The sequence below is a fragment of the Nycticebus coucang genome, chromosome 16 (assembly GCF_027406575.1).
Source record: "Nycticebus coucang isolate mNycCou1 chromosome 16, mNycCou1.pri, whole genome shotgun sequence".
Lineage (NCBI taxonomy): Eukaryota > Metazoa > Chordata > Mammalia > Primates > Lorisidae > Nycticebus > Nycticebus coucang.
The window spans coordinates 40,218,087-40,237,357 of record NC_069795.1 but is presented as its reverse complement, the minus strand read 5'-3'; the positions used below and the strand labels follow the sequence as shown (position 1 = coordinate 40,237,357).

The 19,271-nt window shown below is 33.5% G+C and overlaps 1 protein-coding gene across 1 annotated transcript in view; it reads right to left on the bottom strand.

Annotated features, from left to right (window-relative positions):
- Window positions 1–2,270: 2,270 nt before the first annotated feature.
- CHMP2B (charged multivesicular body protein 2B) overlaps window positions 2,271–19,271 on the bottom strand; it is a 28,665-nt gene continuing 11,664 nt past the window's right edge. Inside the window, exons 2-6 of the mRNA XM_053565314.1 lie at window positions 17,472–17,563; window positions 12,508–12,702; window positions 8,980–9,082; window positions 2,970–3,076; window positions 2,271–2,765 (exon numbers count right to left, since the gene is read on the bottom strand). Coding sequence (XP_053421289.1) covers window positions 2,655–2,765; window positions 2,970–3,076; window positions 8,980–9,082; window positions 12,508–12,702; window positions 17,472–17,563 — 608 coding nt within the window. The 3' untranslated portion in view covers window positions 2,271–2,654. The remainder of the gene's footprint in view (window positions 2,766–2,969; window positions 3,077–8,979; window positions 9,083–12,507; window positions 12,703–17,471; window positions 17,564–19,271) is intronic.

Here is a 19,271-nt window from a genome sequence, read left to right as displayed (position 1 = left end):
CATCCAACAGATGGTCGTCTTGTTAGAGAACAGGTGATGCCATTGACACTTGGTGTCACGTCCTACTTCTCCCGCACTCTGAAATCTCCTCCACCCATGACTTGTTCATCGGTAGCAAAATGTGACAATGCACTTCTTCCTTTTCAGTAACACAGATACTTTTTTGTTCTCTTTCTAGGGGTAACCTGTTATTGTTTGAATACCATTATTAAAGAAAGACTTTTCGCAAGAAAGTGAAAGAAAAAGCAAGTTTAAAAAAAAAATCAGTGTTTCCATTGTGCTCAATCTAGAGCAATCCCATTTTCTAATCTTAAATGACCTAAAAGGAACTGTTTCATTTTTAGCAAGGGATACAGTAACACTGCAAATTTATAGTGATTGTGAAAACTGCTATCAGAACATTTTTATAAACAGGCAAATCCAAATGACTTTACACTGTCTTTTGGGTCCAAAGGTCTTTGGTGGTAAATGGGAGAAATCACAGAGATGTGCAAGTTTAAAAACAAAACTTGTAAGTGTTTCATTTCTGGAAATTTTTGGAAAAATTTTCACATTAGTTAAATGCAAACCACTAATTCTTAGCCTTATTAACAAACATTCACATCAGCTTTGTACCAATACAAATTCTTAAAAAGACAATTATTTTATTTAAAATGTAAGTAGCAGAGTTATCTATTTCCTTTCAGGAAAATAATGAAAATCATTCTTTTGAGATATTATCAAATTTACATAAAATTTGTAATTCTAGCAGAAGCCAAAAACAGAGTAAAAGAGATAAGAAAAAAAAGGTAACAATAAATTTTTATTGCAATATTTTTAACAAAATAATTTTTTAAAAGCCCCCACATTTAAACAATAAAGTAAATAAGTTAGATGCTATTATCAGGTACATCCAAGAATCAAAACATGTCCTGGATAAACATTCAACAATCCAGTAGAATGTTTTGACCCATCACTGTGCAGAAAAATTGTATTTAATACTATCAATAATGAAACCTAATCTTGGAACATTATAAAAAGGCTTATGGAGTATAAACTGAAATAGTTTAGTTTTTAATTCCTCCCACCAATTCACGTCACATGTATACTGTACTTAAGATGTTTTTGACTTTGTAAACATTAGTCCAAAATGCCCATCTTCTCAAATTAAACAGGGTATACATATCTGATTGTTTCTAGAGGTTTTGTCTTTGTTTTTGGAGACAGAGTTTCACTCTATTGCCCTGGTTAGAGTGCTGTGGCATCAGCCTAGTTCACAGCAACCAAAAACTCCTGGGTTCAAGCAGTCTTCCTGCCTCAGCCTCTGAAATACGTGGGATTACAGGCACCCGGCACAACACCCAGCTAGTTTCTTTATTTTTAGTAGAGACAAGGTCTCACTCTTGCTTCAGGCTGGTCTCAAACTACTGAGCTCAACTGATCCTCCTTCCTTGGCCTCCCAGAATGCTAGGACTACAGGTGTGAGGCACTGTGCCTGGCCTCCTCCAGAGTTTTCATTGTAGGATGTGCTAGAACCTATATATTATATCCTTTTTCAAAACTAACTTAATACTAAATTTATTTCTAACTGATCTGGTATGCCTTCATTTTCTCTCACACTCTATGCATACATTAAACACCCTAGCAACTTTACCTTTAAAAATACTGCTAATACATTAACACAATATTTAGGCAGACATTTCTAACAAAATTGTAGTTTATTTACCAAAAAATGTTAATTTTTATTTAAAAAATTTTGAGTATTGTCATAGTACGTATTGAGAATAATGGCTTGAATTTAGAGAAGTCGATACACACATTAATACAGTTCAGAATTCAACAGAGATTAACTTATAATTCATACAAAGCTTCCTCAGTTTTTAGAAGGTCAAAATTTATTTTTTTATTACGGTAAAATGTTATTAATCCAGTGTTTGTTTTTTGCTAATTATATTCAATTCATTTTATAAGCTTTATTAAAGAGAGCCTGAAAAATCTTTGTACAAGGCCTTGGTTTTTGTTTAAAACGTAATTCATTTTGCCAGACAAAATAATTTAAAGATGTGCACAAACCATCTGTGCTATTTAAGGCAGGTGCCAAGCACATTTTGAAAGATAATAACATTACCAACTAGAACGTTCTCCCAAAGGAAAAAAAAAAAGTTATGACAGCTTTTGTTTAAGACAGATGTTTAAATAGCACTCTCCTTTTAGATCAGTTTAAAATAATTTGGCAGCTCAACCGCCTATGTTAATAACACACAATCACTTAACAAAAGACAAGCAACAGATAGAGAATTAATGAGATACTTTTAATATTTTTACAAGTCTCTTTAAGTTGGTGCCTACTGGCATTTAATAAGATTTTTATATTCAGCATAGAAAGACGTAGAACATAAACTGACACTATGTAATGAATGTAATGTCCCTGTGCCATGCAGAAAAGAAATCAACGTTTTACACATCATTGCTCCTAAATAGTTTAACTAAAATCCTAACTGTTCCCATTTTTGCATCATTGTCACTCTTTGGCAAAAGATTCAAAACAGCCATGAATCAGGAAACAACTGTTCACTCATGGTCTTTATTTTTGCAAAATAAATGTGTTTTGCAAAAGGAATCTGCACCACGCCTGCTTTGTAGTACATAAGCAAAAATATTATGAGATTTTTTGACTAATCTACTCCTAAAGCTTTGAGTTGCCGTTCAATCTCTTCATCGGAGATTGTAGCCTTTGAAGTAGAGGCAGATGGTAAGCTTCGGGCAGCCGATGGAGCTTTGGCCATCTATATTAAAGAAAGGAGAATAGAGGAAAACAAGCAAACATGTGTCAGCAAACATTTGGGCTGGGACATCAAGGATGTGGTATAATTTACTTTTGAAACAAATATTAAAAACTTGTACCTAATAGTAAAAAAAAAATACTTGTAACAATTAACTCACAAAAGTGGTAGAAACTATTTCCAACTAAGAAAAGAATATATTCATACCTTTCCAGAGATTTCAATTCCAATTTCATCAAGGACTTGGTTCACAATATCCTGGCTTTCCTCTTCATCATCAGAGCCATCAAAGATGTCATCAAGTGTATCATTGACTAGGGAGGGGAGGAGGAGAGAGCAAAGCAGTTACTGTCAAACAAATTTCAGGACAGATTTACGTGTTTAGAAGCTAGCCAAATTATGTACATATATTTTGTATATTTATATAATACAAGGCAAATTTAGTGAACCAACTATCTATAAGTCACTTAAATATTGGTAAAGTACATTGATAAGCACATTTTTGAGCCACTAAATTTGAAGTAATGTTTATTCCAACACAAATGTACTTGTTTTACTCATATAGTAAAATAAATCTACTTTGCTTTAAAAAAAATCTAAAAGACAAAGAATATATGATATTTACAGCTATAGGCTTAAGATTTTTAAACATGATCCCACAAATTATATCCATTAAGCTGGCAGCTGTTAAATCTAACCAGCAAAAAAAAAAAAAAAAATGCAAGAATTAAATATTCTGTTGATATTTAAAGACAATTTGCTCTTTTTCCACCTATAACCATTACTTTCATAGACCTTAAATTTACATAAGGAATTTCATGACATAAGGAATTTCTAATTAAGTCTAAGGCTCAGTATTTTATTAAACTTGCCCAAAGAATGATGTCCAATTTAACCTTGCAGAATTATTATTTCTATGACTATTCCTCCCTTCCCTTCCCAAAATATCTGCTAAATGTGTTCTATATAGAAGGCATCGTGTTAAAGGAATGTTATCGTGGGGAAGGAATTTTTGAAGACTTGGAATTATGTCTTACTTATCTTCGAAACTGGACACTTAAGTATCTAGCATGCAATACAAGTACAATGGACGGATAGATGGAGAAAAATAAAGACTTTAGGTCTTTATGCTTGAGTACAAAAGAAAAACATTAAGAAACAGATTGTGGTTAAGTGAAGAGGAGATGAGTATGAAGTTTCAGATGAGTATATCCACTGGGAAGGAGTATGTGAGGTACTCCTGGAAAGATACATAGGATTTGACCAAAATAGAACAGAACAAAGACACGGTGGCAAAAAGGGACACATACAAGAGAGAGTAAGTTACTTTGGTTGTTATTCAAGGTCCAAAACGTCTGGAAGAAAAATAATTAAAGTAACTGGCTCACAATCATTCCTCTCTTGATTACTGGGGGTCATCCCCAGAAAAACAAAGACAGGTCACCTAGTAAAGAATTTGAAGAAGGAAAAAACAAAAAAAAAAACAAAATTATTTTCAGGTATAAATGAACGTATCTTTTTACAGGTAGAATTTATATTTCTATCTTATCTTTAAATTCTTCTCTCCTTGTAATAATGTTGATAATTGGGACTCCTGGTAAATAGGCTAATATTTGCTAGAGCAAGAGTCCTTGTCTATGGAATGCTTTCAGCAGGATGTCCTAGCACAGGATTGCTACAGTAACAAACCTATAATCTATGGATTTATGAGCCATGACTCCCCGGAAAATGTCACATAAAGTTGATGACTGCATGGGGTATTACCTGGAGAAGTGTCATAACCTTTACATTCCCTTCAACACAAGATGATAAGCAACCTCAATGGATACATTAATTATTATTCTGGGACAGAAAGCTTGTGTTTGTGATAAAAAAAAAAGAAAAGTGATTCATTTTGGGATGTCTCAGCCCTCTCACTGCCTTGCTTAACCATCTTAATTGTTTGTATCCTTGACATTATTCATAAAGGTTGATATTGGTTAAGGTCTCTGATTTATATGAGTATGATATGACAATTTGATGTTTTGGGTTAGCTCAACGGTAAAAAGTAAATTTGGAAGAGACTAAAGAGCTTAAGGACAAAAAATAGAATATCATCTCTATGGAAATAAAGTGAATGTTAAGATTTGAATTAGAATCTCATTTCTTCTATTTAGTACCCATGCAGCTTCGCAGCTAAGTCATTTTATCTCTCTAGGCCTCAGTATTCTCATTGGCAAAATAAAGAGTCTTGACCAAAAAATTGTTTTTAATTTATGATTTAAAGATTTACTTTTTAGTCAACAGAAAGCCATTGAAGGAATCTCATCAACATGCTCAGGGCTAAGCTTCTGGAAAAATAATCTAGCAGTGTAAATTGCTTGGATAACAGTGAGGTTATAAAGGAGATGGAGACTTTATAAGGGTCTGAATGAGGAGATAAATGAAAAACACCAGACAGGTGTAATCATAGACTAACAAAGTTGAATGCTTTAGAAAAAGTGTAACAAAGACTTCCCAATGATTTTGTCTCCAAACTATAATGTGAACAAGTGGGAGAATATAAATTCTACCTGTAAAAAGATATGTTCATTTACACCTGAAAAGAACTTTTTTCTTTTCCCTTCTTCAATTTTTTACTGTGTGTAGCCAGAAAAGAAAATACTGATGAACTCTTTCTCTTTGTAAGGTGACTATATTTCAAGACTACAGCAGCAAGGTAAAACCTTAGGTGCAGATAATAAAATTTGATACTTCTCAGGCAGTACCTACAGAATAAGGCCTCTTAAATGACTTTAAATCAGGTGGCAACACTGAGAAACGTGTATATAAATGTATATGTGTACCTACTACGGGGAGGGAGAGGTGTGGAGAAGGGCAAGAATGAAAATGGATATTAATTGAAGCAAACTTTCCCTTGGATTAATTATTTCATTATGAAGATGTGTTCCAACTTCTAAAGGATTTCCTGGTTTGTATTAAAAAGTCTTCAAAAAGACTATAAAAACTGAGATTCAGTTGACAGGTGACAGTAAGATTCAGAAAAGGACACAGTGAATACAGACTTAAGTACATTTCATGCTGGTGATTTTTCTTTTTTAAAATGTAAGCCACTGATATTTAAAGAAAAAATTTAAACCAAAAGTTGCATATTGACATTATACACAAACTGAAACATAAGTGACTTTCAGCACAGTTTATGTATATGTTTACATAAACTCAAATAGTGACACATTTAAACAATTTCCATTTAACATACGAAAGTTCCAAAATACATAAAAGCATTAATACTTCCTATAAAACTACAATTAGAACATCAAGTGCTTTCTTGGAATTTCAAGTTTCCTTTCTAAAACACAATCTTGTTGTATATATAGACTTTCCCCAGTTATCAGTGTGGACGTTTTTTTTCTCAAGAGGTTTATTTTCCAGGTACATTATAATATCAAGGAAACGGACCAAACAATTATGTAATATAACTATGTCATAACAACTTAATTGCACATAATGCTTTAAAGTAGGTTTGGATGAAGTTCTCAAATACTTTGGTATATGTCCATTTTTGTGTCTTTTTGTTAATGTGCTCTGTACCACTGGTGAGTGCACCATAGTTTCCTTACCTGCTGCTACAGCATGTTATTTTACATCCCTATGGCTACTGCCAAGAATACAAAAAAGAAAAACTCTATTTGTATGCAACACTAACCCTTTGATAGCTTATGTATGTTTCTGCTTGCTGTGCCTTGTTATGGCTGCTTTTTTGTACTAATAAAGTATGTTTGGTGTTCTCCTTGTATATCTGCTGTTTTATACATTTGCAACAATTTCTCTTATGAATGGAATGGTTTGGCATTTTAAGAGAAGCATTAACTGACAACCTACTACAGTTAATGCAGAGTTACTGTACAGTCTAATACTGACTAATACTAGTCGACATCTTTCTGATCATAATCACATGTATTGTGGAACAGTATCAAGTTACTACAAATTACTGTACAGTTTAGGTTATAACAGAAAATTAACAGAGAAAAAATAAACGAATTTATTTCTCTGGTTGCAAGCAAACATTGAAACTATCAAATACATATTATAGTAAATGAGTATCTATAGCCTCCCACTGCCCCAGAAACAGGTTATATGAAGTCCTGTGAACTAGTAACATATAAGTACCACTCATTGACTTTGGGGACCATTTTAATTGATGATAATTACTGCTCAAAATGTAGAACTTTAACCAAAGACTTGTCCATTTTAAAGCAAAATGGAGATTGAAGGGACTTGTAATTTATGTTATTTCTAATAGAAGTCCCTGAAAATAACTTGTATGACATACTGTTAGTTTACTTTACTAGGCTACTATAAAAAATGAGTAATAAACAATAACAAATATTTCATTATTGTAAACTATTAAAATATAAATGATAATAGCTAAGACAGATGTTAAATATATATGATTAAATAAAATATTGATTCTTTTTATTATAGTCTAATGAAAAATTTAATTTCTTTCATAAGACCTACTCATACCTGTGTCATCATTGGAAACCACATAAACATGTTCAATATTGTGATCATTATATAAACAACAATTCTCTTAGCCATTAAAAATTCATTGAAGTTTCAAGAGCCTTGAAAGAATCATATTTTTGAAAGTAAAGACTTGAAGTAAAAACTAAATAACTTCTGGAGCTATCAAATATACATATACAGTATATCATCATACAAAGGAAGAAGAATGGGTGCTCTGAAATAGAATACTATTAATAGAATAGTCATGAATTCCAGCTCCATCCATGTAAACATGAAAGAGGTAAAGTCTCCATCTTTCTTTAAGGCTGCATAATATTCCATGGTGTACATATACCACAATTTATTAATCCATTCGTGGATCGATGGGCACTTGGGCTTTTTCCATGATTTAGCAGTTATGAATAGGGCTGCAATAAACATTCTGGTACAAATATCTTTGTTATGATGTGATTTCTGGTCTTCTGGGTATATGCCTAGTTCTTAGTAAAGTATCTCAAGAATAGAAGAAAAAGTATCCAATGTACTCAGCCCTACTATGAAACTAATTTATGGCTTTCACATGAAAGCTATAACCCATATACAACCTAAGAATAGGGAGAAGGGGGAAAGGGAGGAGAGGGAGGGGGATTGTGGGATTACACCTGCGGTGCATCTTACAAGGGTATATGTGAAACTTAGTAAACATGGAACGTAAATGTCTTAGCACAATAACTAAGAAAATGCCAGCAAGGCTATGTTAATTAGTGTGATGAAAATGTGTCAAACGGTCTATGAAACTAGTATATGGTGCCCCATGATCACATTAATGTACACAGCTATGATTTAATAAAAAAAAAAAAAAGAATAGTCATGAATTTAGTAACTCTGGTAATTTAATTAGATACTATTTTACACATTAAATGCTACAGATAAGCAGAGCTAAACTGGCATATGCCTACATATCTAACTGTAAAGCAATTAGAAAATACCTTTTAACAACAATGATGCCAGTTTTTGACATAGTATAAAAGAAGTAGTAACTTAATGTTGAGCATGGCTCTATGAAGGGTCACTCATTCATTACTAGTGAAATAAATATTTTCTCTGGGAAGAATATGGTAGTATTTATATAACCAAAAGTCTTGAAGACATTAATGGTCTAAGGAGATTTAGAATAGCAGCTAACTCTAGAAAATTTGGTCAATTATAACATACAAACATTTTTTCAAAGAATTATCAAGTATATTGAAAATTTTAAGATAATCTTATTGACCAATGTAAGAATGGTTTAATAAATTAGGATACTTTGATGCTATGCAAGAATAAAAACAAGAGAAAGAGCTCCCTTATCTCTCCCTCCAACCCAAACAGATCTTCTGTAGTACAAAAGAGTCAACGTAATTCTGAAACTACCTAATTTATACCATGAGGAGTTATTTCATTCACAAGTTGGTTTTGGAACACTAAGCAATGAAGTAAAAAACTGCTGAGGCTAATGTGTCAAAGAAATACAGCATCACATATTTTATATATTCTCCCTCAGTTAAATGCTAATAGAATTCTGAGACAAATACACTGTCAATTTAAAAAAGCACTGAAACTATAATGTAAATTTCTATCTGTAAGGTTGCTCTATCACTTTTTGTTTCATTACTTCTATCTTCAGAGATGAGAACAGGAGAATGCTAGTAAATAAAATTGGCTAATCCAAGTAGAGAATTCAACTTACTCATTTCTTCAGTCATTTCCATTTTCATGTTTTCCTTCTGGAAATTCTGCATTGTTTGTAATGTCTTTTGAGGATCCATCTTCTTGTTAACTGCCTGCATTGTCTTTAAATATATTAAAACATTCATGTTAGCCCCATATTATGAAGATTTTACTATGGAATAAGTCAAAGGGGAACATATTCAATACAGACAGGCTTTTAAAAGATATCCATTCTGCCATAATCAAACACAGTGCTAAGTTCTGGGTACCCCAGAAAAAAATGAAATATTTATTTGTAAACCATCTCCTTAACATCCATATAATAAAAAACAGCATGAACAAAACCTTATCTGATTTAAAGACAAAAAAAATTATATAATAAAAATATTATCAATATAAAATTCACTGCTATTCAAACAGGAAAATTAAATTTACCTGTTATGGGTCAGGTGCACATACATGTAGGTAAGGTCAATAAATTAAAAAAAACTGGAGGATATTCTAGCATACATAATCTATCAACACCTTTTAAAATATGGTTTAAAGAAACTGAAAAATTCAGTTTGTAAAGCTATGTGAAAATCATTCTCTTACATATTCACAGCTTATTTCTGGCCATATTTTATTTACAGCTATGTACCATTTATCAACATTTTGGTCGACCATGGACTTCATATACAATGGTGGTCCCATAGGATTATAATACCATATTTTTACTGTACCTTTTCTATGTTTAGATACACAAAAACTTACAATTGCTAAAGTATTTAGTATAGCGTACCCTAGTTACAATGCGCTATACCATCTAATGAGGAAATCACCTAAGGGTAAATTTCTCAGAATGTATCCCTGTTGTTAAGTGAAGAATGATTGTACTTACATATATGACATATATATATGTTTGTATCATTAGATGGTTAATTCAGTATATTAAAAAACACACCATACAATTAAAAACATGGTTTCATGAAACAAGCATGACCCTTTTGAACGTGCATGCAATGCTCTTGCCAAAGTAATCAAGTATGAAACTGCCCTCGCCCCTCCTTCTACTGCTCTCAGTGCTAAAAGTCAAACTCCCTAATTTGCCTGTGAGGCCTACATTGAATGAACTCTGCTTTACAAGACAGTCTCATTTGGACCACTGTCCTCTAAACATAATCATCTTTTATTCCCTCAAAATGTCCTCTGCTCTCTCCTGCCACAGGACCTTTTCTTTCTTTCTTTTTTTTTTTTTTTTGAAGGAAAATTACATTTATTCAAGGCTAGGCATTGCAATGGGAATATATATGTGTACATGCCACAGCACTAGCGATGCGTATATTTAGGTAAGTAAAGGAACACAAAGGCTACAAGAATCCTTGGATACAAGACTCAATAACAAGTGTGGCACCAGTCTGAGGTTGGAAAGGTAGCTGCTGGGCAGATGTTCTCCCAGAAGTATTTTTTTCTTTAAGATTTTTATGCTCTTGTGCAAGGTTGTGGTTTTTGCAGGGTCTTTTCTGATAGTTCTTAGTATCAAGCATTTGTGCATAAGAATCTTCCTTTAGTGGCCTTCCTTAGCTCTAAGTGTCAAGGTTTTTATCACAAGTGACTTCATTTTGATTGTGACAACTTTCACAGAGTGAATTCTGTCTCATGCCAAGATTCTGAGTTAAGATTTTCCTGACTGTTTCTCTATCGATGTTTACTCGGTCTGCTGTGCTTCTCACAGTCAGCCGATGATTTTGACGCACAATTCGACGAATTTTTTCAATGTTTTCATCAGTTCTGCTCGTCACTGGCCGCCCTGGCCGCCCTGACCTCTCTTCATCAGTGACGCGTTCTCTCCCCTCAGAAAAACGTTTAATCCACTTGTACACTGAGGTTTTCTTCCTGGCATTATTCCCATAAACTTGGGCTAACATGTCCCTGATTTCACTTCCACTCTTGCCAAGTTTAACAAGAAATTTAATCTTTGTTCGTTGCTCTAATTCAAGCTCCGACATTCTCGCCAGGGCACACAAAAACAGGCAACAATAGTGAACGCCACTCACCAAAGCACAGCCACACGTCGGGGGGACACAGCTGTGAGACACTGATCCCAAGGTTAGGAAACCTCAGGGAGCTGTTTACGCAGTGCTGCCAAGGGAAGCGCAGGTGGCAAGCTCGCGAGCTTAACCGTCACACGTCGTAAACGTCCATTATTGACAAAGCGCACAAGCTCAAAAAAAGCCCCGCTGCGGGTTCCTCCTGCGTGCGCCCCCAAGGCGGTCAGGGTCTTCTGTCATCACCACCATGGCCACCCTCACAGGCCCTTTTCGGGTGCTAGTCCCTCACCTGCAACGCTCTTCACTTGCTTCCATTATCAGTACCTCAGATTTCAGTTTATATACCACTTTCTTACAGAAGTAGCCCCTGACACCCCAGATCAGAACAGATAGCCCCATTAAATCCTACTCACTATAGATGACATTTTATGTTTATTAGTGTAAATTATATTACTTTGATTGCAACTTACATTTTATTATTGCTGTATTCACAAACTAATAATAATAGCAATGTTGATGACAATAATAGGGTAGCCAATGTCTATACAATCCTACTGTACGCCAGGCACCTTACATAAAGTAATTAAAGTTAAACAATATTTAAACCTGCTGCAAGCTCTACGTTTTCTTTTATTTATTTTTATTTTATTTTATTTTATTTTTTTGGTACTATCATTTTCAACATATTACAAATGGGGAAGGAAGGCACAGAAAAACTAAATAGCTTGCCCAAGGCACACAGCTACTAAATGAAATGGAGATCTGAACCAAGTAGTTTGGGTCCAGAGCTGATGTTCCTAAACACTGTACGGACCACTTCTCAAATGAGCTGCCTCTTAGACTGTGAGCTTCATGAAGGTTAAGCTCTTGCCTGGTTTTCTTTCTATTGCCTCTTCACCATTTCTTTTAGATCCTATCTAGAGGACTTAAACAATTATTTGCTTGAATCAACACATTTCTATGAGATTTAAGTAAGAATTCCAATTCAAACATCTCTATATGGCAGGACCATGTTAGTACCTTTTCCTAGGCTACCAACTGCAGAAGACTGCAAAATGAGTAATCTTTAGCCTCTACACTAATAAAAAGTTTCTAGTCTAAGTGGTAAATTAAACCTGGGTTCCAGAAAAACAACTGGTGAGTCCTTCTGACACATTCATAAAAATGTGGAAATTATTATTCAAAAGAAGAACTCAGAGCCAAAGGAAAGAAGCCCAACAATCTTCTGACAATTTAAGGGGAAGCAAACACTTTTTAAAGTCAATTTTATAAATTAGAAGCTACTCATGATCAGGAAAATAAAAATGTCCTAAAAGAAGAAATTTTATATCAAAACATATCAATAAAGAATCTAGAAGCAATTCCTTGGGCTATCTAGTTTTATCAATCATTCTACAAAAATCACAATCTCTGCACCACATACATATCAGGAGGTGCTTTCAAATGTGACTTGAATATCAATTTGTAAATATCTCTAATAAAAGTATAAATTTATGGATAGAAAGGCCCCTACTTACTTTTGCTGTGGTAGACATTGCTCCAGCCATCTTCATCTGGGAATTCATCACTTTTGTTTGTGTGGACATAGAAGTAACTTTTGAACTTACAGCAAAAGTTCTTGTTTTCTGTTTCCGAAGATGTACAAGTTGTTTGGCTAAAACTCTGCAAGCTTCTTTATTACCAATTTTGGCCATTTTCTTAATTTCTAATTCCTAGGAGAGGAATAAAATTATTAAGGAGTACCCTTCAATAATTTATTTCAGAAGAATAGACCTATTACATAAAATATACCTTCTCCCTGTTCATGAAAAAGTGAGGAGGCTATCATAGTCACAGAGAGGGAGAGTGATCTGAGAGGGCAGTTTATTCCATGTTTACATGAAGGATAAGAACTAGTCCCTTCATCCACAAACACAAAGAAAATATTCAAAACAGTGAACATGCAGAGCCTAGAAGAAAAATTTTAAAAAGACTAATCAAAAATAGGTAAGAAAAAAGGGAACAAATAAACAAAGTTGGTGGTGCAGAGCAAATAAAGAGCAAAGTGGTAGATTGAAAGCTAATCATATAGATGAATATCTTACCCAATGTCCAAGTTAAGTTCCAGAGAGAAGATAGTATTTCTATCTAGACTGGATGCATGTCCAGTACATAAAAATTAAGTTTAACTTAAGGAGGTGATCAATGTGGGACGGTGGTCCACTTGTGGAGGCTCCACTGTGTGTGGAGCACAACTGGCAGAAATGAAAGGAGAAACCCAACCAGCTCGGAAGGTATTTATCGACAGCTCCTCTCTTTAGTATATGACTTATAATTACTACAAGTTGATAGAAATCTCTAATGATATAGAAGACTTAAGAAAAAAACACACTATCACCAATTTGATCTAATTAACATTTATAAGAAACTCTTATCAGCTAAAGCAGAATATGTATTCTTTACAAGTGTTCACTAAACAGACACCAAAATACTAATATTCTACATCAGAAAAGAGGGCTCAATAAAGCTCAATAAATTTTAGAGGATTGAAATCACCCCGAAATATCCACACTAATCACAATGAAATTAAACTAGAAATTCATTAAAAAAAAATAGGGAAGGAAAATCATAAATGAGTAATAATTTAATAACACAGTTCTAAAAATGTCCTGGAAAAAATTACAGAGAATATAAGATAACATTTTAAACTTAAAGTGAAAAGGCAACATATCAAAATTTGTGAGTTGCAATTAAAAGTTCCTGAAAGGCAATTTATAGAAGTTTATATTTTTTAAAAAAATGAATACCTTACCTCATAAGCTTCAATATGAAGTAGAAAGAAGAACAAATGAAACACAAAAGCCATAAACAATGCGAAGGAAATAATATAAACGAAAAAGAAATCTGTAAACTAAACTAAACTAAAAAAGCACAGTACAGAAAAATCAATGGAACTGAAGTATGGTTTTTTATAGGAGATCAATCAAATTAATAAACCACCAGCCAGACTGATGAAGAAAAAAAAATTAGACAGAGAAAGATAGAGAACACACAAATTACAAATACTGAGACCACAAACAAGGACATTACTTTATCTCCTAAAGATGTTAAAGAATAACAAGATAATCTTATAAACAATATGTAATTATATTTTAAAATTTAGTAGAACTGGAGAAATTACTCAAGAGACTCAAATTAACAAAGCTCATTCAATGTCAGATAATCTAATACACTCTATCCTTCCAACTTAGAAAAAAATTCACTCGGTTCAGTGCCTGTGGCTCAAGTGGCTAAGGTGCCAGCCACATACACCTGGAGGGTTTGAATCAAGGTCAGGCCCACCAAACAACAATGACGGCTGCAACCAGAAAATATCTGGGTGTTGTGGTGGGTGCCTGTAGTCCCAGCTACTTGGGAGGTGGAGGCAGGAAAATCTCTTGAGCCCAGGAATTAGAGGTTGCTGTAATGCCACTGTAGTCTACCCAGGGCGAAAGCCTGAGGCTCTGTCTCAAAAAAAAAAGAAAGAAAGAAAAAGAAAAAATTCACTCACAGATGACTTTATTGATTAATCTTGTCAAACAATACACACACCCTTTCAGTAAAGAAAAGAGTATGGGATCCTCACTAGCTGGTGCTGTGAGACCAATATTGCTACTCTGAGGTTAAATTAGCTTACACAAACCTACCTACAAATCAGTTTCTTTATATGAACAAAGATGAAAATATTCTGAAAATTTCAGTAAGTTGAAAATACATTAAAAAAATACATCATGACAAAGTGGGGGGTATCCTAGGAACAAAAGGTTGATTCAACTTTTGATACTCAATCGATGTAATTAACTACAATAACAAACTGAAGGAAAACTACATAATAATTTTAATACAGAGATGCAAAAAATACCAAATAAACAAAATATTTGGACAAAATTCATTCTTGATAAAAACTCAGAAAGCTAGATAAAAAGAAACTTCTTCAACATGGAAAAGAGATCTATGAAAAGTGTATAATTGGCATACTTAATCATGAAAGGCATTTTTTTCCCCCAAATAAGTAAAAAGATAAAGATATCTGCTCTTATCACTTCTACTACTCACCATTGTATGTGAGGTTCTTATAGGTGCAAAAATGTCATAAAAAGAAAAAGGTTTTAAGACAGGAAAGGAAGATATAGTTTTATGTATTCACATTACCTGACTATTTATATGTAGAAATATCATGAAATCTACAAAAAAGTCTACAAGAACAAGTGAGTTTAAGAAGATTATAGGATTCAGGATGAATATATATGAAAATCTAATGTAGCTACATATATAAAAGCCAAAAAATCAGAAATTGAATGTTTTTTTCAAATACCATGTGGCATCAACAATATTAAATACTTGGGGATAAATCTAACTTAAAGAAATGCAAGACCTTTAAACTTACAAGTACAAAACACTGCTGAGAAAAAGATCTAAATAAGTGGAGAGAAATCCTATGTTTATGGGTCAGAAGACTTAATGTTAAAATAATTCTGCCCAAATTGACATACATACAATCTAATACAAATCAAGCTCTAGATCTTTTTTTCAGAAAATGACCAGCATATTCTTAAGTTCACAGGTAAATGCAAATCACTTAAAATAGTCAAAACAATTATGAAAAAAGAGGTACAAAGTTGAAGGACTAATGTTTTCTAACGAGAAGATTTACTTTAAAGCCATACATAGTAATAAATACAATATAGTACAGGCTTAAGAACAGCCACATAGATCAACGGAATAGCAGAATTCAGATATCGCCCATCCGTATTTAGACGACTAATTCAAATGATAAGGTGACAAGAACAAGATGTCAGCAACAAATTATCCTGGAACATTAAATTTCCATATGCAAAAAGTGAACTCTCCTGATGGCATACTGAAATTTAATTCAATATTTCACTTTTTAAATTTAAGAACCAAAACTAGAATACTTCCATAAGAAAATGTAAGAGAATATGTTACTGACTGAGTCAGGCAAAGATTTCTTAGAAAGGACACTGAAAGTATTAACCACGGAAAAAAATAATAAATTATACCTGATCAAAAGCAAAAATGAAACAAAAACTTTTGTTCTTCAAAAGACACTTAGGATAATACAAGACAAGGCCAAGAACTTGGAAAGAATATTTGCAAAAAATATATTTATTACACACTTGAATCTAGAATATATAAAGGACCATTACAACCAATAAGAAAACATTTTGATGAAAAAGTAGATCAAATATCTGAGTACACACTTTGGCAAAGAATATGTGTAAATGGCAAATAGGTATATGAAAAGAATCTCAACATCATTAGTGAATAGAGAAATGCAATTTAAAATGACAATTTACTACACATGCGTTAGAACGGCTTAAAATAAAAGACTGTCAATCCATGTATATTCTAAGTCTCACACATTGCTAGTAGGAAGAAAAATATTACAGTCACTCCGAATGTTTAGCACTTTCCTATACAGCTAAACACACATTTATCCTATGACACAGCATCTCACTTTTAGGAAGTGAAAACGTTATGTTCACACAAAGACTTTACTTGAATGTTTGCAGTAACTATATTCAAAATAATCAAAACTTGAAAATAACCCAAATGTCCATTGGCTAGTAAAGAGAGAAATAAATTGTGAAATACCCGCACATTCATCAAGAAAAAGTAACTAATACTAATGCAGGCAACAATATCGATTAACTTCAAAATAATTATGCTGAGTGAAAGAAGACATATGAAAAAGTTAATTATTATAAAATTCCATTTATATAAAGTTCTAGAAATATAAACTAATCTAGAGGGACAGACAAGTATTTGCCTCACTGGAGAGAAGGGAGATAGAAAGGGAGGCAGAGGAAGGATTCCCAGGGGCGTAAGAAAACTTCTGGGGATGATGGATACATACAACCTTGACTGTAATAATGGTTACACGAGTTTATTTATATATATGTCAAAACCTACCCAATTGTATGCTTTAAATATGTACAGATTCTTGCATCCCAATTACTCAATGAAACTGCTTTTTGAAATGATCTGAGGCAGCATACATTTAAAAATACAGTATACAGAATATTAAAAGATGAACTAGACAGTCTATTTCTTTGTCACAAATACATGATCTTTAAAACATCAAGTAAGACAACTACGAGCTAACGCCATTACTTTTGTTTATAACCCTCTCTTATTTTCCATTTTATCTTTGCTGTTAACTCAGAAGGCGCTTCCTTTTTGAGCAGTATTTCTTCTCAAGCATTCACGACTTTCACAAAATGAAAAATAATTTGATTCAGAATACAGAGAATGCTGATAAAAGTCAGCAGAGTGACACAATAAACAAAGGTAAGCAGAAGACGCAGGAAGAAATGCCATTTCATAGTCAAGTAAATCACTTACCACCTGTCATGTGCCTTTTTCTTACTTAGCTAATTATTCCAAGACTAATTTCCAAATTTATTTGAAAAGTTACACTGAAATTTAATGTTCTACTTACCAGCTGTTTTTCTTGTTTCTCTAAAGCGGCTCGATCTCTGATTATAGCTCTCTGTGTACCTCGTAACTCTCGATTCTGTTCCTTTATTACATCTAAGAGAACCACAAAAAGAAATCTAAATTTATGGATTGTAAAATTGTCAAGACAATATAAAATAGTGGACTCAGAGATCATGATTAAAAAAACCCATACTTACTAGATGTTGAAATCTTTATCTCAATTTAATATACTAAAAAAATTAAATATTAAACTTGGATTATAAATATTAATAATATAAAGAATTGACAAAGATGAGTGTAGATTCTGTTAGGTTAAGATTTAATCAAAAGTATATATTAAATCACAATAAGATATTCCCCTAGAGAACTGATTTTTATACAATATTTTATTGTACAAAATATACACTGCCACACTTTTCATCTTTCCTACTCCAGTATTATATGAAATATTGGGATGGAAGACAGATCACATATTAATTAAATCTTTTTTTCCTACAGAAAGTCATAATAGTGAAACAGAAAACCTTCCAATGAGGCATATATTGATTTAAATGCTACCTCTGCCACTTGATCATTGTATGGTTATATCTTGGAAAAGTTAGTTAACACTTTAAACTTTAAGTTTCTTATTTAAAAGCAAGGGATTATTTTCAGGAATAAATAACATCTAAAATGTCAAGATATACCATAAGCATTTAGTCAATCATAATGTCTTTCTAATATATCTCATCACTTGGATTCTTCAGTTCTACCTTTTGAAGATTTAAGGTATTGCCCTAGGCTTAATGAACTGTAATTTAAGTTAGTTGTTACTAAATAATGACTCCTTCAAAAGATCAGAATTAAATGTTAATTCTTGCAACCACTGAACTTTTACTGTCAACAATCTTGCTATATGTATTATACAATTTAATGTTCATATTATAATACTACCATGGAGTTTCTATTATTTGATACATTAAAACAAACAAACAAACAAAAAACCCAAAACGAGTTAATGTTAGAAAGGTTAAATAACTTGTCCAAGGTCACATTGATACAGGACAGGTGGCGCCCCAGCCAGCTCAGCCCAACTGAGCTGGAGGATGTGCTGCCTCCGCCTTGGCAGTCTTGGTGCTGCCGCCAGCAGAGGAACCAGCAGGTTGGAGGGTAGGCAAGGGGAGCGGGGGGCTCCCACCCCCATCGGAAGCTCCAATAGCCAAAGGGGCAGGACAAACGCTGGGGAGACACCAGTACCTTGGTGTCTCCTTCCCTTTGCAGTTATATGACTGAATAAGGAATCCTCATTTCCTATGCCTAGGTCAATTTCATGTAAGTTTCCTAGGCCTCCATTCCCTGAAGGGACTGTGTTCATTCATTAATACATTCATTCACCGTTCCCCAGAGGAAGAAACTGTATCCATTCATTTCCTAGCCTCATATAGAAGGAACCCATGAGCCTATATATTCCACTACACAAAGAGCCCGGGGAGAGGGCAGAGACAGCTTTTCTCTCCCAACTTGAGTTTTCTCTCCCTACCGGGAGCTTTAGTGTTTTAGTATTCTTTTCTGTAAATAAATCCTGTCTTACCCCTGATATGTGGTCCGTGGATTTATTCTTCAAATCACCAGCCCAAGAACCTGAAACACCGGTATCAACATAGGTAGCAAATGGTAACACCAGATTCGGATCAGAGCATTCTGTCTCCCAGTGATCTTAACCATTTCACTGGAGTAACTTTTTAATGAAAAGGTGGATTAAAAAAAAAAAAAAAAAAAAAAAACAGCAGAAAGAACACTGTCTTTATCAAATGGTCCTGGG